The sequence below is a fragment of the Bidens hawaiensis genome, unplaced genomic scaffold (genome assembly GCF_021521415.1).
Source record: "Bidens hawaiensis isolate Kalapana, Puna unplaced genomic scaffold, B.hawaiensis_p1.1 tig00067114_1, whole genome shotgun sequence".
In the NCBI taxonomy this organism is placed as follows: domain Eukaryota; kingdom Viridiplantae; phylum Streptophyta; class Magnoliopsida; order Asterales; family Asteraceae; genus Bidens; species Bidens hawaiensis.
The window spans coordinates 26,341-47,500 of NW_027506605.1; the positions used below are offsets into that span (position 1 = coordinate 26,341).

At 34.1% G+C, this 21,160-nt stretch overlaps 3 protein-coding genes across 3 annotated transcripts; all 3 read right to left on the reverse strand.

Moving 5' to 3' along the window:
• Positions 1-632: 632 nt before the first annotated feature.
• On the reverse strand, positions 633-3,484 carry LOC143618267 (protein FAR1-RELATED SEQUENCE 5-like). The gene is made up of 5 exons (XM_077090548.1): positions 2,979-3,484; positions 2,465-2,723; positions 1,844-1,965; positions 1,495-1,688; positions 633-880 (listed from the first exon to the last, which is right to left on the reverse strand). The coding sequence occupies exons 1-5, from the start codon at positions 3,482-3,484 to the stop codon at positions 633-635; spliced, it is 1,329 nt and encodes a 442-aa protein (XP_076946663.1).
• Positions 3,485-7,605: 4,121 nt separating this feature from the next.
• On the reverse strand, positions 7,606-12,160 carry LOC143618266 (alpha-glucan phosphorylase, H isozyme-like). The gene is made up of 15 exons (XM_077090547.1): positions 11,868-12,160; positions 11,568-11,747; positions 11,305-11,481; positions 11,143-11,228; positions 10,863-11,052; positions 10,680-10,772; positions 10,417-10,601; positions 10,213-10,330; positions 9,998-10,126; positions 9,698-9,916; positions 9,404-9,607; positions 8,525-8,683; positions 8,197-8,460; positions 7,918-8,108; positions 7,606-7,843 (listed from the first exon to the last, which is right to left on the reverse strand). Exons 1-15 carry the CDS (start codon positions 12,096-12,098, stop codon positions 7,717-7,719), a joined length of 2,553 nt encoding a protein of 850 aa, XP_076946662.1. The 5' UTR covers positions 12,099-12,160; the 3' UTR covers positions 7,606-7,716.
• A 3,288-nt stretch (positions 12,161-15,448) lies between these two features.
• LOC143618269 (protein NRT1/ PTR FAMILY 8.2-like) lies at positions 15,449-18,121 on the reverse strand. The gene is made up of 4 exons (XM_077090549.1): positions 17,983-18,121; positions 17,655-17,872; positions 17,025-17,578; positions 15,449-16,265 (listed from the first exon to the last, which is right to left on the reverse strand). The coding sequence occupies exons 1-4, from the start codon at positions 18,110-18,112 to the stop codon at positions 15,449-15,451; spliced, it is 1,719 nt and encodes a 572-aa protein (XP_076946664.1). The 5' UTR covers positions 18,113-18,121.
• Between the last annotated feature and the right edge of the window lie 3,039 nt (positions 18,122-21,160).

Here is a 21,160-nt window from a genome sequence, read left to right on the forward strand (position 1 = left end):
CATCAAATGTTGTATTCAAAGAGTCTTTTAGAGATTTATAAATTGTAAAATTATGTTTATCATTATTAATATCATATGAATCTATAACGTATGTTATCATGCATATTACTAAATTTAACTTTTTTGTTGTTTTTAACCACCCGTGTATCACATGGGCTCTATCCTAGTGACACAATATTCCAGCATGACACAAATGAGCATAAAACTGAAGTATAAAAACTGAAGATTATTGCAAACAATATTCCAGTATGACACAATGATCATTAGACAAATAAAAACGGATGTATAAAGCAAAAAGTAAGTCACTTTGTTTTGTGTCTTCCCAGTATGACACAATCTAAAGTATAAAGTATTACTAAAATTAGAAATCATTGAGACTCTGAATCTTGCAAACAAGAAACTCCTGAACTGGTTGATGCTTCTTTCTCTTTAATGCTTTGTAAGAATAACTTGCAAGTACGAATATTGTGACCAACACCTTTGCAGAAACTACATACCCTTTGTTTGTCACCAGCATGACTGATTGCTATCTCACGAGCTGACTTAAAGCGTTTTTGACTCCCACAACCTTTTGTTCTTGTTCTAACAGGATTTCTGATTGTAACACTACTTGGTTCTCTCATTCCAGTCATTTATGCAAATCTATCTCTCCTGCTAGGGGACGGGGCGACAACTTGAGCTGCATCAGCCTTAGGCATATAACCTTTGACATAATCTTTATAAAGACACAACTGTTCTTTATCACTAACCAATTTATTTATAATGTACTCATGTGCAAACCTGAGTTCACGAAGAACAACTTCAACATCATCACCATTTTTCCAAATTCTTCGGGCCGAAGTGACATATTTGCAACAACTTCCTTTCTTCTTCAGGAATTCTGTTACGAAACAAATTCTAAGAACATAAAAAAAATATGTCTACATAGTAATCTAAACAGTTCAAATCTTCTGCAGCTACATAATATGGTTTGATCTGCACTTCGAAACATAACCTACACAAAAAAGAACACAAACAAAAAGGATTAACAGAAAATACACAAATACAGAATAATGACACAACTAATAGCATTAAAAAATTGCACAATGAATAGCACAAATGAACTAAACACACAAATACAGAATAATGACACAATGAAAATACACAAAATGACACAATGAAAACACACAAATACAGAATAATGACACAATGATTATCACAAAACACAAATAAACTAAAACAACATTAATAGCATTAAAAATATTACACAATGAAAACATACAAATACATAATAATGACACAATTAATAGCACTAAAAATTACACAATTAATAGCATTATCACAAGACACAAATGAACTAAACAACATTAATAGCATTAAAAATATTACACAATACAGGATAATGACACAATTAATACGTCACAAAATGTAGAGCATGGCTGCTTCAAATCCTCAATTTCAAACTTCATAAAATCACCAACTTGTTGTCTAGTAACAGAAGCAAACTATGAATACCATCCTCTATCTCCAATTGCTGATTGAAAAAAATCGTCGGTGTAAAAATTTTTGCAGCTTGACTCTCAAGAACGAACGATGAATTCAAAAATCCAGGAACAGTGTATCGAGGTACATGATCATTTAACCTATGCTCATACCTTTGAGCCTCAATTGCCGATTCAAAATGACTGAAAAACTCAACTAATGTTGACCTTGGATTACAAAATTGATTAAAAAAATGATTCTTACTTTCTGATCTAGACGTGGTACGCATAAGTCCTGAAAAAATTCTCCTGTAGATAATACGAAGGTATCCAGTCTTGTCTAATCTTATAAAAGATCAGCCAACCACTCATGATCACTTTACCCATATTTGGAAAGAATTGAATGCCATTTCTCTTCAAACTCGTTAGTTGTAATTGAATCCGTCCATACAATCTGAGCTAATTTTTCTTTAAACTTAGAAACATTAGGCGTTGCTGGCCCAACCTATAAATATTTAAACATGAAAAAAGACACAATTTAGAAAGACAAAATGCACATAAAAAAGACACAATGCAGCATAAAACTATCTACACAAATATTTGAACATGAAAAAAAGACACAATGTGCATAAAAAAGACACAAAACAGCATAAAACTATCTACAAATATTTGAACATGAAAAAAGACACAATGTACATAAAAAAGACACAATGTAGTATAAAACTATCTAAAAAAAATTTGAACATTAATAAAGACACAATGTACATAAAAAAGACATAATGCAGCATAAAACTATGTACAAATATTTGAACATGAAAAAAGACACAATGTACATAAAAAAACACAATGCAGCATAAAACTATCTACAAAATATTTGAACACTAATAAAGACACAATGTACATAAAAAAACACAATCTATAAATATTTGAATATGAAAAAAAAACACAATGTACATAAAAAGACGCAATGTACAAAAAATAAATCGAAACAAAATAATAAATACCTTACCAGTCACTTTCTCCCAAATATGCCACATACATAATCTATGTCGGCTATTTGGTAAAACATCCTGAATAGCCTTCTTTATAGCAGCATCTTGGTCAGTAACAACTACTTTAGGTGCAGAACCAAAAGCATTAAGATATGCCCACAACAACCACCTGTATGATTCAGTAGTTTCAGATCCAAGAAGCACAGCACCAAGTGTAATATTCCTACTGTGGTTATCTATACCAGTGAAAGGGACAAGAACCAAATCATACCTATAAAAACAAAATCAAAACGTTAAACACAAAATATAACACAATGAATGAAGAAAAGACACAATAAAGTTTTGAGTGTTACTTGTTTGATCAATAGGTCGCATCAAATCCTACAACATCACCAAAAACCGGGTAACTCTTCTTTGAATCCTCATCAGCCCAGAACAAACCACCTAAAGATCCGTCTTCTTTAATAGTATAATCAAACGAAAAATTGGGACAATACTTCCTTTTCTTCTTAAGGCGTTTAATTACCATATCCACATCATATTCACTAATATATTCATTTTGATGCGTCTTAAAATTTTTGTTGCACTTAGCTCCTCATAACCACCATACAAACTCTTCAAAATGTTAAATGCTCTGACAGGTCTTAGATTTACTTGAGACAACGCCTGAATAACACTTTCTTTTAAATAATCTAATCTTCTCACATATGTGAAAAACTGAATATCATCTTTATGGACGAAACTGTGGTTATGTTCTTCTTCAAAAGCATAAACCTCATACTTGTTTTTATCATTCAACCTAAACTTAATATGTGCACCACATCTGGTTCTCTTGGATGGTTTCCTACGCTTTCTTTTACCATTGTTTGCATCGTCTAATGTACTATACTCACTTCCAGTTTTAAACCCTTCCTTAGAACAAACATAATACTTCAATTTAAGAAGACCATGATTGGTGTATCCACTATTCTTCCTAACACTAAATCCACTAGCATAAAAACCACAGGCAAGCTCAACAGAATCAAACGCCATAGCAATAACAGGTTTAATTGATTGACTCACAACAGGTGTGCAATATATTTTTCCAGAACTAGGGGATACACGTTCTTCACCAAGTTCATTGTAAACTCCAACATCTAAATCAATAAAACTCTCTTAAAATACACACAAATTTTAAAGCTAGCAGAAATCTATAATAAATTAAAACACAAGTAAAACCTATTTTATCAGTTAGACACAATGATGTTATAAATGAACTAATATGACACAATTACACAATAATCTTATATGACAATTACACAATAGTGCAGATACAGTCATATTAGTTGTAACACCATGAACAATAGCACAGATACAATGCTAGCAGAAATCTATAATAAATTAAACCACAAGTAAACCCTATTTTATCAGTTAGACACAATGATGTTATAAATTAACTAATATGACACAATTACACAATAATCTAAGTAGACAATGACACAATAGTACAGATATAGTAAAGCAAATGAACTAATATGGCACAATTACACAATAGTGCAGATACATTTACACAAATGAACTAATATGACACAAACACAAGAACAAAAGGCACAATGCCTAACGATTCCAAACAATACAAATAAGGAATCGATTTATCTAATTGAAGCAAAACATTAAATCAATTCAATACGATTCGAATCAAAATCGTATGAACTTAACTGAATCAATCATTTGAATAAAATAAAAGAGGAAGAATGCTTACCAAATCCTTCATCGTTTATAGTTGAGTTCATCGTGTTAGAGATCTTCGATCTGTTTATAAATCAATTGATTATTTAATCTTCGATTTGCTTCAGTGAACGATAAGATCATAGATTTGTTTATTGATTCAATTTAGAAGAGATCTCAAATTGATATATGCGATCTGGTTTCTAAAATATCAAGTTTCAAAAATACCCCTCCTTCCTAAAATCACGTTGAGATGAAGACTGCCAGGTGTCATAATCCTATTCCTTCTCATGATTCTTATTTTTTACCCCCTTTGTATTTTAACTTTTCCCATATATATATATATATATGATTCAGGAGAGAAATCATTTTATTGTGAGAAGTGAATTATAACCCTTGATTAGGATTGATCTATGGACTAAAATGATTATGGTATTATTGTAATTATTGGGTTCTTAATTTAAATGTTTTCTAATACAAAAGGGTAATGTTTTAATTTTTCTTTACATCAAAAGTTGAAATGCACGGAATGTGATTTTTCTTTCCTAATTTTACATGGTGGAAGTCAACCCTCACAAAATAATAAATTGTTTATTTATTTATAACGTGATATACATCATCATGCATGCTTTTGGAAATTAACCTTTTATTAATTTTTTTATTCAATATATTGTATGTAAATTAGCAAAAATTCTACAAGGCAAGTCTAATTATATAATTTGTTTTTACATCCTACATAAAATGTTTACATCCTACACAACATAATTACATATTATATATTCACACAACATTTAACCCTACAGAGCCTACATGATATATTTATATCATGCACAACATATTTACACACTATATATATTCATACAACATTTAATCATACACACCCTACACAATATATTTACATCATGCACAACATATTTACACACTGTATATATCTTCGCACAACATTCAATCCTACATAACCTACACAATATATTTACATCCTACACAACATTTGAAAAGTTTTATAGAGTTGAATGTTGTGTGAATATATAGTTTGTAAATATGTTATGCATGATGCAAATAAATTGTGTAGGGTTGAATGTTTATGTAAATATATAGCATGTAAATATGTTGTGTGGGATGTAAATATATGGTTCGATAATTTTCTAACATTTAAAAGTTATTGAAATTTCTATAATAAGATAGATTTGTTACTAACAGGTTTGTGATAAATTTGTTATAGTGTGTTTTATATTCTTATATTGTGTAGGTTCATGAAGGAAATAGTGAGAGTAGTGTAGCATTAACCATCTCAATTATAGTTTGTGATGGTCTGTAGATGAATAAATAATATTAGATATTTAATTATAAATAAAAGAAAATTAATTAAAAAATAAAATATTATGATGTACGAATCAAACAAAAAAATTATTGTAATGCTTTTGAAATTAAATTAACACCTATTTAAATTAATAAAAAAATGGAGCTTCCTAAAAGTTAATATTTACCAAAATAAAATAACATCCTCCTTACCATTATACCCCTTGATTTAAATAAAAGAAAACAATAAAAGAAAATTTGTGATTGGTTGGAATGGTTTCTCACACCTCTCATATTAATATGACTTATCTCATTAACTCAAGCCTATATCTATATATATATGCCTAAGTTTAAGAGAGAAAGGAGATTACTGTGAGAAATATGAGAAATAAATATGGACCACTAGTTTTATTTTATGTTTTAAATATTTAAAAATAAATGAGATTACTGTGAGAAATGAATATATATATATATATATATATATATATATATATATATATATATATATATATATATAGGCTAAGTATAAAATGAAAACCCACTTGAGTTGTGAAAACTCTAGAAACTCATTCTCAACCACATGTTTTTAATTAATGTTTAAATCTTATGGTCCACAATTAAAGTGAATAAAAAATGTAAATATAAATATAACTTTTTCTCTCTCCTGAAAACATATATAAAAATTAGTAAAAAAATGTTAAAAAATAGCAAAACATTTTTTTTTATGTTTCGATGTTTTGTATTAAATGTTATAACATATATTACATGTAACAAAAAAAAACGATGGTATATAGGGTTTTCGCGGGTTTTCACAACTCAAGTGGGTTTTCATTTTAACCTTACCCTATATATATGTATATATATATATAGGGTGGAGTTATCATAAGAAGTGAAATGTGTCTTAAAAATGTAAGAAGCAATCTGATGCGTTAGACTTGGTTATCAGATGGTCTAGATGGAAAGTGGGTTTTATAGGCTGTGTGTTTTTTTAATACTTGTTTTATAACATTCTAGGGGCATAATCATCTAGTGTGTTGTATTATATATGAAAACATATTCAATATGTGATTATCATACTTTAATCCAAAATTAAAATACACCAAAAACATATCATAATCTATATTACAGTGTGTTTTAAAACACAACACCAAATTTTAATCCATATTTAGAACACAACATCAAGAACAAAAACACACTTAACAGAAACACACAAATAATTAAAAGATAATTAATATAAATTCTAACTACAAAGAAGATTAATTAAAGCATAGCATATTAAGCCGGCGACGTTTCATCCAACTTAGAATCATAAGTCCCAAACCTCACTCCACCGTCACCATCCTTCACCTCCGCCGTCACCACCACCGCCTCCACTACCATACACCCCCACTCCATCGTCACCACCATTCACCTCCGCTGTTTTGAGCACCAAGCTAATTGTGCATGCCACCGTTTCCTATATGGTGTCATGATACTCATGTTTTCACCTTTAAGTCAAAAATGATATGTAACACCGCCTTGCTAACCACCCCCCCCCCCCAATAAATAAATAGAATAACTATCATATGGAGTCAAGATTTTTGTAATTATAATGTAAATTGTAATTCTATTAACAATATATAATAATTTTTATTGTTCGTTATGTCTCGCTTAATTATTAAAGGTTATAAATTTTTATTAATTACCCGTGTAATATACAGCCCTCAAGCTAGCAACCAATACATGACAATATGTTACAACCAATACATGACTATGACAATGTGTTTAATACTAGTATACAACCGATACAAAACTATGACATCTATATGTTTATATATGTTTGAATGAGTTGTGGATTGGTGATGAATAACTATGACACCTCTATGTTTAAGCTAGTTTAGGTTCACGAGACCAGTCAAGATCAATATGTGAAGCTCGGACTCAAGCACGATTGTTAAATTACCCCATGAGCTCAGGCTTGGGCTCATTCAAGGTTGGAATGATTCAAGCTTTTGGCAAACCGATCTCAGGCAATTCACAAGCGACGTCGCTCGTTTACACCCCAGATTTACAACACAAGGAAAACATCTCAAAATTACTCGGACAATCAAGATTGTAAAATAACAATTGCACGTATTATAAGTAAGTTATAGCAAGTTGCATGAATTTTTACACAATACCGAAAATATTTTGAGGACAATAAACATGAATTATATAAACATCAGACTTATTAATTATACCCAACCTTGTGCTATTTGCCACTGCAGATATGCATAGAATCATGGCACAGGGCACTCCTCTATGTTCCAGATCTCCTTTGCATACTGAGAGATTGTTCGGTCACTGCTAAACTTCCCACTTCCTGCAGTGCTTAAAATCGACATCTTTATCCATCTCTTCCGGTCCCTGTAACCATCAATAATCAAAGTAAACCCACATGGTCAAAATAACCGTTAACAACACAATCCGTAAAATCTTACTTGTATGCTTCATCTACTTTAGCTTGTGTGTCTATGTAGGTTGGGAAGTCATGGCCAACAAGAAAGTAGTCACCTCGGCCATACCCAGAGTTTCCTTCCAAAGAATCGAGAAGCGGTTCATAATCATAGCTTCCAAAGGCCTTTGATCTAATAAACTGTTTAGCTTCTTCATATCTAGGATCCGGTTTGAACTGCACAATAACAAAGAATATAATATAAAATAATATAATATAAATATAATAGCTTTCTATATGATTTAGAAAGTCATAGTGGTCTGACCAGTCCATTCTCTCGGTCTTTCCGGAGCTTGGGGACTTGATCTGCTGTTGCTCCAAAGAGGAAAAAGTTTTCTTCACCAACCTCTTCTCTGATTTCAACATTAGCTCCATCTAGTGTTCCAATAATTAAGCATCCATTAAGTGCAAATTTCATGTTACTTGTACCACTAGCTTCCATGCCAGCTGTGCTAATATGTTGTGATAGTTCACTTCCTGGTATAAGAACCTCAGCTACAGATACATTGTAATTAGGCACAAAAACCACCTGCAAAAGTAACAAATTTGTTAAATATTTAACACCGTTATAAGAACAGTAGATTATTTAATACCTTCAAATATTCATTAACTTCAGGATCAGTGTTAACAACAGCACCAACATCATTCACAAGCTTCACTATTTTTTTGGCATTTGTGTATGTTGCAAACGCTTTTCCACCAATCATGATGGTTCTTGGGGTTGTAGCTTTCCGCTGTCCGAGACTCATTTCCTGTTTCAAATGCATTAACTCTAAATAATTTCAAACAGTTTGAATCTTGTTTGAGATTATTTTGCTACATAAAGGATATAAAGGATTTAGGCCTGTAAACGAACCGAGCGTTCGGTGAACCATTCATGAACCATTCGGTAGGAAATTTGTTTATTTAATAAACAAACAAACATGACAAGAGTTTTTGCTCATTTAGGTAAATGAACGAACAAGAACACATGTCTTGTTTGTTCACTGGTTGTTCATTGATGGTCGTGAAAAATATGTTTATGTTCGCTCGTTTGCATTCATTTTTTGTTACTTTACGTCTGTTCAAGTTCGTACGTTAACATATCCATTTAAATTGTTTAGGCCCGCAACAATTTTGTCTAGTTAAATAACTTTCAAGGCCCAATACATTGTTGTTCACATTTACTTTTAATTGGTTTTAGCCCAGTTATGTGTGTTCGTTTATGTTCGTGAACCTTTCTTTAACTGTTATGAACTGACATAAACGAACATGGGCAAGTTCATTTGCTTAATGAACAAGCACGAAAAAGAAAACTCCATCCGTTTAATGTTCAAGTTCAATTATTTCTTAGGTTAAAGTTAAACGAACGAACACAAACATGCTCCGCTCAGTTCGTTTACAAGCCTACTAAAGATGATATGTTGATAGTGTTTTTTACAGTTTTTTTCATGTAATCATGGATGTGTTTACTAAAAGTGGAATAAACTCACCTTCAATTTCTTGTACCTATAAACCGCACCCAAAATATTCAACAACTGTCTTTTATACTCATGGATTCGTTTCACTTGAATATCAAAAAGGCTGTTTGGGTCGATGCTTTCGCCTGTAACACGCGACATGTACTGCACCAATCTCTGTTTGTTGGCCATCTTAGCCGAGTCCCATTCAGCTTGAAGTTCTGGATTATCAGCAAACTGTTGAACAGAAACTATCATTAATCATGTTGTTTTAAGCAAAACAAATATTTAATAACAGTTAGAATAACAACGAATGGAAAAACACACCTCACGCAGACCTACAAGCAGGTCTAGATTAGTCACCCATTTGTCTGTTTTCAACCACTTAGTTATAATTAAACTAAGTTCAGGACTGCAGAATTTGAGCCACCTTCTAGGTGTTATGCCATTGGTTTTATTTTGGAACTTAGTTGGCCAAATGGAAACATAATCAGCAAAGAGCTCAGCTTTTAAGATATCACTGTGCAACTGTGCTACACCATTGACCTACAAAATAAGATTAAATAAGAGGTTAAGCCAGTTTTTCCAAGAAACAAAAAAGATTATAAAAGATGAAGTTTTTCTTACTGTATGCCCAGAGACGACACACAAGTTTGCCATGCGGACAACGGGCTTATTTGGGTTGTGATCCAGAATACGAATATCAGAAATCTTATTTTCAAGGTCAGGACGTGTTGATTTTATCATTTCAATGAACTGCATAAAGTATGATTATATTACTAATTACCAATTTAAGTATATTGGTTATACAATCAATGATGAGATATTAATAAGTTAAGTACTCGTTTATCAATTTCTTCTATGATTTCCATGTGGCGAGGAAGCAGCTTTGACATCACAACTTGTGACCATTTCTCTAATGCCTCAGGCAGAACAGTGTGATTCGTGTAAGCAATTGTCCTGGTCAATGGTCAAAGATAAACTAAGGGTTATATAAGATCAAATAGTAATATGAATCTTATAACAAACAATAAAGATTTAAATACTTTGAAGTAACATCCCAAGCTTCATCCCATCCTAATCCTTCTTCATCCATCAGCAATCTCATCAGTTCTGGTATTGCAAGAGTCGGATGTGTGTCATTCAGTTGCACTGCCACCTTGGACGGAAACTCTGACCACTCACGCACACCCGTTCCAAATTTTCTTTCCTTAAATCTGGAGATAATATCCTGAAATAATTCCAACACAAAAATTACAAATTTATTATCTTCTTATAACATTACAAGATGAAAGGATTGACAAAAAACCTGTAGTGACGCACTGCATAGGAAAAACTGTTGTTTCAATCGAAGAAGCTTTCCTTCTTCTGTAGCATCTCCAGGGTATAAAACAGCACAAATCTGCAGGTGATAACTTATAGTAAAGTATTCACATATTTCAATCGAATAAGGATATATAATGCTTTTAAGGATGATAAAGTTTTATTGCACCTGTGCAGCTCTAGCATGCAGTTCAGCAGCAGATTGATACTGTCCATCATTAAATTGAAACAGGTTGAAATCTTGAGCACTAGCTTTAGCCTCCCAAAGGCGAAGACTATTAGTATTCTTGGTTTTGTATCCTGGAATCGGGACGTCATATGCCAGGGCTTGTAGAACCTCTCCACCAACCCATTTTCGACTGTAATAAATCAAATAATATAGAAAAGATTAAAAATTTTTCAAATAAATTTAACCAAGTTAAAGAGGAAATTTGTAAGACAGTGCTTACGATCCTGTAGGAAGGACTTCAACATGGCCAAAGAATCTAACTGGAAACACGACATCGTGCCTAACAACCTCCCAAGGACTAAACTTCTGTTTTATTTGAGAGAAAGTAGAAAAAAGTTAGTTATAAACTAATAATAAACAAATGTAGAGGTGGAGTTGAGACCTCAAGCCAATCTTCTGCCAACTCTTCTTGTCCTGCTTTAGTGATCCTCTGCTTGAAGAGTCCGTACCTGTACCTTAACCCATACCCCCATGCTGGCAAGTTTAATGTTGCCATTGAGTCCAAAAAGCAAGATGCGAGCCTCCCCAAACCACCATTACCAAGTGCCATATCTTTCTCCTGCAATTGTATTTAATGGACAATCATTGGTGTGCTTATAGATAAGCATGGATCGAATATATAGCGTGTAATAACAGATTATTCACCTGCTCAGTGATTTCTTCAAGTTCATGGCCGAGCTTATTCAGAGCACTGGAATATGCATCTTGAATATCCAGGTTCCCAATGGCATTAGTCAATGTGCGGCCTTGAAGAAACTCCATAGAGAGGTAATATGTTTGTTTTGGGTCAACTTTGTGATAATGCAGGTAAGTCTCATTCCATTGCTGTGGAAGCAAAGAAAATGAACAATGGTAAAAGATGTACAATCAAAATATTGAAGCGATTATATGTGTGTGACTGTAAGTTATGACATAATTACAAAAGTTGAGGTTAAGTAGTTTTACTTGTATCAGACGGTCACGAACACTTTCTGCTGCTGCATAATATGCTTGTTCGGGCTCAAACTTAACAGGTGAAAAATGTGGACTATATTGAGCATGATACTTGATATTGGATGCAATATCTGTTGGATCTTCCGCTAGTGGATGAGCCGCAACAGGAATCTTATCAGCAACAGGTACCTTATCAGCGGTCTTAGGTTTAGCAGCACCATTGACTTTTGTGGTGGTCGTCATCCCCGGAATATCCAGAGACTAACCTAATTTATATACAGCAAAAATAAAAATTTGTAACTATGATGATTATACAAAAACTTAATACACATCTCACACCATTAATAACCGCATAGCACACCTACGGAATTGATCCGATATGATTGTAACTTGTAAGTATGCCTTTTGATATATACAAAAGCTATTACCATACAATTATTGTGAAGCTAATTAACCGTTGTCCAATGACGTGTACAGTGCAGTGTGTGATAAATTAGAAGAAGAATTCAGACATAACAAACCCTAAGTTTAAGCAAAATTAAAGTGAAAAACTAATTATACACAACATAAATAATAATAACAGAACATGTATCTGAAATTAGTGTGAGAATTAACACTTACAGAATGAAATCAATCTTAATTTCCAATTCTCTCAAGAGATTGTAAATTTGTAATGTGGCTTTAAAATCTACAGGTTTAGTGAGAAATGAGTATTAATAGACAAAATAAAGAAGATATTTTAACAGAAGGTTCCAAAAGCAAATTGCGAAAAGCACGTACCTGATGAAATGGAATATGCGGGCAGTGTGAGTGTGTGAGAGATAAGTAATGAAGGTCGGTTAAATTATGTGGTGTTCGAGACTGTAGACGATGATGATATTATTGATATCAGTCAGCTGATTAATACTCGGTATGATTATATTTTATCCAAGTTTCCTCGCCGTTTCAACTTTTTAGCTTAAAAATCAAAATGCCAGAATGATTACATGATTTTCTCCTCTACTACTTGTCTGGCTCACATAGTAACCTGTACAACTTCACACAAATATTATGTGCCTCTCCACGACAAGCCATTGATTATTTCCCTTGGATTATCAGATGTAAAATAATATAATACAATAGATAACTTAAGAATAATTAACTAAGTTAATTTGTTAATTTTTATATGAAATACATATTATGGATCAAGTCAGTACGTGACAGTTGGTGATCCTTCCACTTTGGATGAAATGGAATACTGTAGTTTAACAAAAGATGAAGTGGCTTGATCCAAATAGATTATCTTGTCACAAGGTCACCGTGAGTGACGTTCACGGGAAGAGCCAGCCAAGCGACACGGCTCACACGCCATGACATCACATGTTGTGAAAGCCAATAATATACATCAATGCCATTTTTCATCATTTTAATAATCCTTGTAACAAGCAAAAATAACAATAATGAAATTTTTTTTTCAATATTTAGATTACATCGAAACACATTTTAAAAATAATGTAGTGAGTTTGATTTCTAACAACAACATATTTTTTATTTTATCATTCATAAATGGAAAATTGTAAAAATAAAAACTTATAAAAATTGTATTGCTTTAATGGTACATTTGAAATATTTAATTGTTTAAGATCATCATTTAATAGGAGAGAGACCGTAAAACAAAACTTATTCACTGGATGTACATATATGGGAACACAAGATACTTATTTATTAAAATAAGATCTATGTTACCAGTAGAAGGTAAGTGGGCAACAAATTACGTCGCTATCCCTATTTGAATTGCAAAACTCAATCTTTTAAAAACTACATTTGCTTATCTTGGAGTTATAACATTACTATGCAAAACCCGCTGAACACGGGTAAGTAACTCCACAGCTTCAAGCGCGAGGAAACCAAAAGTGTTAAAAGCAAAAGGAAGAAACCAAAAGTGTTAAAAGCGAAATGAATAAATATATGTTGGTTGTCAAGACACGCATTCTCATGTTTTACCACCTTACCTGTAGCAACTTTTAATGCAGCTTGACCGACTGTAAAACCACTACTCCTTAAGCCTACCAAAATTATATATGGACCAAAATTATATATTTTTCTTTAAATGTCGTTTGTGAAATATGAACCCAATACCTCCCGGTGGACCTGGTCTCCCACACCCTCCCAACCCCGCCAAAATTATTTTCATTCCAGAACATTAAAATAACTCATACAACAATCTCTAATATTTTTTATTAAATACAAAGCAAAAATCAATGCTAAATTTTACAAAAATAAACTTTATAAAACACCATAAGGTATACGACTAGTTTAATTGTAAAAGAAAGAATTTCTTTAATCATACTCGTCGAACTTGACTGAGAACAAATTAAGATCAGAAATAATAAACAAGTGAACTGATTTAGATACAATATGGATCAATGATGTTGATTAGAAGATGTGGTATTTGCATGAAATTTTTAAAGCTTGCATATGGCTTAATTTTTGAATTATTTGATGATATTTAAACCTTATCTACCTATATTATTAAAGCAACACGATTCTTCCACATGTCATTCAACTAGACCCTCCACATAGATTGTCAAGTATACAAGTTTCCATTTTTACAATTTCCACTTTATGAATAATAAAATGAAAAATATGTTGTTGGTGGGAATCAAACTCATTAGAGCATTCTCAGCCCATCCCCTATATTTTTGTGAGGGGGGTGTGTAAATTATATGGTATGATTATGAGTGGTTGTAAGTAGAGAATAGAGAAAATATTACAGAGGAAAGTTAAATTTGTGCATTCACTGTTCATACCGTATAATTTTTTAATATTTTCTAAAAGTGGTTGTGAGTGGAGGAAAGAAAAAAGATAATGATAAAGATATAAGAAGTATTATTTAATTAAACAGAAGAGAGAAAAAACAGTGATTTTTAGTGTAATTATATGATATATATGGATATAGGGTAAGGAATGGGTTGGGATTTGGGAATGCTCTTACCTTGTTTTTAAAATGTTTGTGACTTACCCACTCAAGTAAAATGAATTGATGGTAACTTCTTTTTTTCTTAATTGGTAAAGATTCACACCCTTCTATTTTTATTTTCTAATACAAATATAAATTATTCTTACTAATCTATGTATTTTAGAAAATTATTTATATCTTATGAATTCATAAGATATGTTATTATACATATTATTCAGTTTAACTTTTTTGTTGTATTTTTTTAACCACCCGTGTATCATAGGGGCTATATCCTAGTTGTTATTATTAAAATGTTTGATATTGTTACTCATCTAATTATTACACATACTATTTAGACATTAATTTGGATATTTTTGTTTACTTGTAACTGATATTAACGAACCAACATGATTGAATACGAATTCAATTTATTTTCTCAACAAACGAACACAAACAAGAATTAAGGGCATTTTAAGTATTCGTGTTCGTTCATTTAATCAGTAGACGAAACACGAAAAAGCCTCGTTAGTGTTCATTCGATTCTTAGTGATGCTTCTCCATCAATCAAGATCTTTATAGGCAACTACAACACTACATTCCTACACTAAACATCAACAATCCTACCTAGTCAAGATCCTCATTCCACACATAATCATCACAAAGGACCTGTATGCCACTTTGCAACAACCACAAAAATCACAAAATTTACCAAACTCAAAACACCCAAAAGCCAGAAGAAGTTCTGTAACTGCCCATAATTCAGATTGTCCAGTATCCACCCGGGCCCACCGTCCTCAGTAGTAATCTTTATAACAAAACTAACCAGTAACGAGCTCGTATAGTTCCCCAATGCAATAGTCATGAGCCGCAGGGCTGACCCCAAACTCTTCATCGAGTCAGGCACTTGCTCGTAAAAGAACTCCATCTGACCCACGAGTGTGAACACCTCTGCACACCCGATAATTAAAAACTGTGGGACCTGCCAGAATATTGAAACGGGCACATGCTTGAGCTCGTAGTAGTTATGCCTTTTGACAATATCCAACCTAGCAACTTCCAAGATACTGGCACATAACATTGAAAATATTGATATGAAATGTCCGGTTCCGATTCGTTGGAGTTGGGTTAGTCCATTTGGGTGACCCGTGACTTTTCGGACTAGCGGGACGATGATCTGGTCGTAGACTGGGACCCAGAATATGACACTAAGGGTACCAAATGTACCTAGTGATGCTGGTGGGATATTGAAACTGGTTTTGCCAACTTGAGTGTCCATGAATGAGCCTTGTAAGACGAATAAGTTGTCCATTTGGGCACGCACGCTGCTGAATATTATGCCCGTGACCCAGATTGGTAGCAAACGTAGCACGGATTTCAGTTCTTCGATTTGGGTGACTGTGCAAAGTCTCCATGGATTTACTGACCCATTTGTGTGGTCCGGTGGCGTCTCTTCAGCTGCCTTGTCAAGGAAGCTGAAATGACGTATTAAGATCAGATTAACATGATTATTGATTTCTTGGTAAGATTATGGTAGTAATGAATACCAATAGACTACTCATCAATGTAATCAAATGCATGTGGGTTTTTTACTTTTCAATCACAATGTCAACAGGTTTGACTTTAATAGTCGAAATGCACACCCATTTTTTCTGGAAAAACAAAAGGTGTAATAAAAAAGGTAAAATGGGCCAAATAAATAACTTGACTCTAAAACTACTGGGTCAAGTAGGTTGACACTTCATACTTGACACAAAAAAACCAGGTTGAAAGTCGAACCCGAACCTAACCTGATTTTTAAACCGATTTGAGAGAATACGACTTGGACCCGACCCAAACAGTAGGCTTGTAATCAGTTTGAAACCGGTCAAAACCTGGTTTCAAACTAGCCAAACCCGATCCTTTCCCTCTCAAAAACTGGGTTGGAACCCAAACCAGTTTGACTTTCTTTAACCTAACCCACACTGGCTTGGGCCAAAAACCTGACAACTCTACTTGACAATCACCAAAAGCAAATTTGAGTGAATGCAACCTCCTTAACCGCTTTAATACATAAACAACAAATCCCACAAAATAGTTTTTATTTATTTATTATTTTTTTTAATCACATCTAGCACCCTAAATCTTGTAAGAATAAAGAATTCACCAAAAAGTGTTTGGGCTAGCCTGAAATCAAACAAGTTATGACCCAAAAGAAAAATATCCTGTTTGACCTGTTACACTTGTTGACTTACCTGAAGTTCCTTGTATGATTAAGTTTGCGCCTTCTTACAATATTTGACTTAGCACCATCAGTCTCATACAAAAGTGATGCATCTGCTGGCACATTGATTCTTTTCTTTCTAACTGAAGCAACAACCACTTGGAACAAACGGGTCAACGGACTACCCGCAGGTTTATGGTTCCTGTAGAACCATGTACCCGAGAAAAAAGAAACCACGCCCATTGCCATGGCTAAAGCAGGAATACCAAATCCCCAAATCCAGCCCACATAATCTTGTACCCAAACAATAAGAGAACGAGCAAGAAGAGTGCCAATATTCATCAACTGATAATACCAGTTAAAAAACGAACTCTTGCTCTTTTTCTCGGTCTTATCGTCGTCATCAAATTGATCTGCTCCATACGCAGAGATACAAGCCTTGATTCCTCCACTTGTTAATGCCACTAAGTAAAGTGATGTGAAGCACATTGCAGTCTTAACATCTATTGCATCATAAAAGTTGGTTGAAAAGATAGTTGGCATCAGCCAACATGTTGATGCTGATAATGTCAACAGTCCCATCCCCTAAAGTTAAAACATTGTCAAATATTACTTCCAACTCATCAATTTTTTATGGTCAAAATATGCTAAGTGGACTTACAATGGCATACGACACTGAAGAGCTAGCTATAGTCCAATATTTGCCAATATAGCCATCAGCAAGAAATGCTCCAACCAATGGGGTGATATAACATGCACCGGCCCAATTTGATAAATTTGTTGAGGCAGTCGCGCTGTGCTGGTCGAGGTCACCAGTAAAATACAGTAACAGATTGGAACTCATCCCAAAATAAGCTAATCTTTCAAGACTTGCACTTGCTGCAATAAATGTTACAACATAGAAACTGTTTCTGGCTTTCAACATAAAAAATTCAAGTGTAACTTGGTTACATGGATGGAAGAAAATGAAGGTTGAAGAATGTAAGTACCAATTATAAAGATGCAGGCTTTCCAGCTTCCTGTTTTTAACTTGTTGGCTGGACTGCTGAGGTAATCCACGGTTCCGTCTTTAGTGTACAGCACACTATCTTCCCCTTTGGTTTCGAGCAAAGCATACATGCTCGTTTCATCGTCTGGAGAAGATTTTTGAGATAATTATATGCCAAACTAAGTATTTTGCTTAAATGTTATGGAGCTTCATTCCTTTCAAATGATTATTTGGAGTTTACAAAGCTTATCATATCAAACTTGAACATGCTCATAGTAATAAATTAATAAACATAATAATAAAATCATAAACCTCTAGACCTCATCTTCACATCCCAATAAATATGAGTTAACAGAATTTATACTAAATTAATTTCGTGCAATGCAATAAGCCCTCTGATGTGTAGATAATCATCATGTGATACAAGATTAGCCTAAAATTAGAAAAGGTTATTAAGAGAGAGTGGTAATTCCACCAAAATTAGAAAGAAAGAAGATGACCTCCATTCTAACAATAAGCTGCCTGCAATTTGGACTTAAAACAACATATTACTAATGCACAATTTGAAGCCAGTCCATAAAACATGTTTGAAATGCAAAGCGTATAACCTAAATAAATGTTGAAGTAACACAACACTTAAAATCAATCAAGCAGAAATGAGAAAGATTCAGCAAGCAGATGTAGAGATTTATTTCATCATCACCAAGTAAAATCACAAAGAGAGAGGACCTGTTAGCGCCATCAATGGAAGAGGAAGATGGTGTGTTAGTGTTAGTGTACGTTGAGTCATGAAATACGAGACACTCTTTAACCAAACCAACTGGCGCCATTGCTGAATGCTGATCAAGGAAACTGGTCCACACGGTCAATTTTGGACCATAGTAAACACTCTAAGGTGCTGTTTGTTTTTGCAGACATAAACTGTCTGCAAGCTGATTTCATCTGTTTTCATGTCTGCAACTGAAGATGTGGTCTGAAGATCTGCAAGCTGAAAATATAAGACTGTTTGTTTTTATAAGCTGATACTGTCTGCATAACTGTCAAACTTATCTCACAAGATAGAAGTCATTTATTCAAGTTACATCTAGTTTTTAGTCTTTGCTTGCCATGCCGATTTGGTTTTGGTGGGTGGTGGAAGGTGGTGGTGGTGGATGGTGGTAGTGGCGGCGGACGGTGGGTAGTGGCGGTGGATGGTGGTGGTGGACAATGGGTGGTGGTGATGGATGGTTTTGGTTGGTGGTGGACGGTGGTGGTGATGGATGGTGGTGGTGGTGGGTGATGGATGGTGGTGGTGGCGGTGATGGATGGTGGTGGTGGTGATGGATGGTGGTGGTGATGGATGGTGGGTGGTGGACGGTGGTGGTGATGGATGGTGGTGGTGGTGGCGGACGGTGGTGGTGATGGATGGTGGGTGGTGGACGGTGGTGGTGATGGATGGTGGGTGGTGGACGGTGGTGGTGGCGGTGATGGATGGTGGTGGTGGTGGCGGTGATGGATGGTGGTGGTGGTGGGTGATGGATGGTGGTGGTGGCGGTGATGGATGGTGGTGGTGGTGGCGGACGGTGGTGGTGATGGATGGTGGGTGGTGGACGGTGGTGGTGATGGATGGTGGGTGGTGGACGGTGGTGGTGGCGGTGGATGGTGGTGGACTGTGGCGGCGGGGTACGGGGGTGGTGGTGGCGGCGTACGGTGGGTGGTGGTGTTGGCGGACGGTGGTAGGAGCAGTGGATGAGAGGGTGGCTGCAAAGGGAGAAGAGTATGGTTTTTTTGTGAAGATGTTTTAAGCAAGATTTCCTTGCTTTTCTTTTAAGATGAAAGAAGATAACTTCAGATCTGTTTTAAAAAAAAAACAAACAGTCTTCAAGGGTAATGTCTGCGCGCCTGCAGACATTAGCTCCCTTGAAGATGTTTGAAGAAAAAACAAACACCCCCTAAAATAATATAATGTAATTCTTTTAACAGTGTATCAACAAACATAAAAAGACGGGGTCCTTTCTACGGGTGATCCAATGGAAAGGTCCAGCCTAGTCCTCCAAGTTATCACTAGCATCGGGAAAAACCTATCCGTCCAAAGGCCTACTGGTAGTAAAACCCGGGCGCCCTTAGAATTGAAATGAAAATCACAAAGAAACATTCCTTCATTGAGTCACCTATGTCCTCCCCAAAATGTTGTATATAAGGATTGAACTTCATTGAGAAACTCATATTTTCAATCACTAAACTACATTGAAAAGAGCAAGGTAATTGCATTACTGAGAATGAGGAAAAAAATATATTAAATAAATCTACATGAATTGAGGTCTTTTATTTCAACGTTCTGGCCTTTTAAAGCTTTTTTTTACAAATTAAAATCTTAATTAATTATTATAAATCTAGTATCATTACAAAATCTTGTGAATACTTATGAATAATAACAAAATCCGTTATGGATATCGTTATGGTTTTAAATTATCATTCTTGTAATATTATAATTCTTATTAAAAATAAAGTATTGTTTACTATTGTCTGTCTTTTCTTAACTGGCCTTATAAACAGATTTTGATGTTTCTCTCTCCTTGTCGTATCAGACTCACCCGTCTCTATTCCAACCTCTTTCTTTCAAATTGCGTCTACGGCTTCACCAACAATGGGGTTTATAAGTATTGATAATAAGCATTTATGACACTTTATTTTTTTATAGTGTGAAAGTTTGTGATGTTATGTAACGTATTTAGAAAAATATAGATAGAAATATGAAACTTAAAAAAAAGGAAGTTAATAATGAATGGGGAAAACGAAAATTTGTTCGATATGTTAGTTATGAATTCATTCATTAAGAATGACTGGTCCAATTTCCCTTTAATATAATGTGTATAAAATAGTTAATTTAGCTTTTCTTTAAGTCAAATAACACACTCGACATTTATCTCATTTATTATATTTAATGCTAATTCTGCATATTGTTCTTGGTCGGTTTGATAAGCCCGACACGACCCAGTTTGGCATATAAAGTTTGCCACGTTACTCCTAAAAAGTGTCTTAGTCACTCTATGTAGTTATGCTCTTCTTGCCTTGTAAATTCATATCATGCGCATAAATAAAACTCCACACAATACTTTAACATTTTACTTCACTTATAAGTAGCGGTCTTTCTAACATACAATGTAAACGACTTTTTGACTATGTTGGTTATGTTTACC

Coding starts and splice junctions, on each gene's coding strand:
- LOC143618267 (XM_077090548.1), bottom strand. CDS start 3,484: ATGGCGTTTGATTCTGTTGAGCTTGCCTGTGGTTTTTATGCTAGTGGA. Junction 2,724..2,978: donor GTGAATATGATGTGGATATG/GTAATTAAACGC, acceptor TTGTTTTTATAG/GTATGATTTGGTTCTTGTCC. Junction 1,689..1,843: donor TCAATTCTTTCCAAATATGG/GTAAAGTGATCA, acceptor TTGTAATCCAAG/GTCAACATTAGTTGAGTTTT.
- LOC143618266 (XM_077090547.1), bottom strand. CDS start 12,098: ATGACGACCACCACAAAAGTCAATGGTGCTGCTAAACCTAAGACCGCT. Junction 11,053..11,142: donor GAAGTCCTTCCTACAGGATC/GTAAGCACTGTC, acceptor GATTTATTACAG/TCGAAAATGGGTTGGTGGAG. Junction 8,461..8,524: donor AAGTTAATGAATATTTGAAG/GTATTAAATAAT, acceptor TTACTTTTGCAG/GTGGTTTTTGTGCCTAATTA.
- LOC143618269 (XM_077090549.1), bottom strand. CDS start 18,112: ATGTATGCTTTGCTCGAAACCAAAGGGGAAGATAGTGTGCTGTACACT. Junction 17,579..17,654: donor CTTCAGTGTCGTATGCCATT/GTAAGTCCACTT, acceptor TTTTAACTTTAG/GGGATGGGACTGTTGACATT. Junction 16,266..17,024: donor AATCATACAAGGAACTTCAG/GTAAGTCAACAA, acceptor ACGTCATTTCAG/CTTCCTTGACAAGGCAGCTG.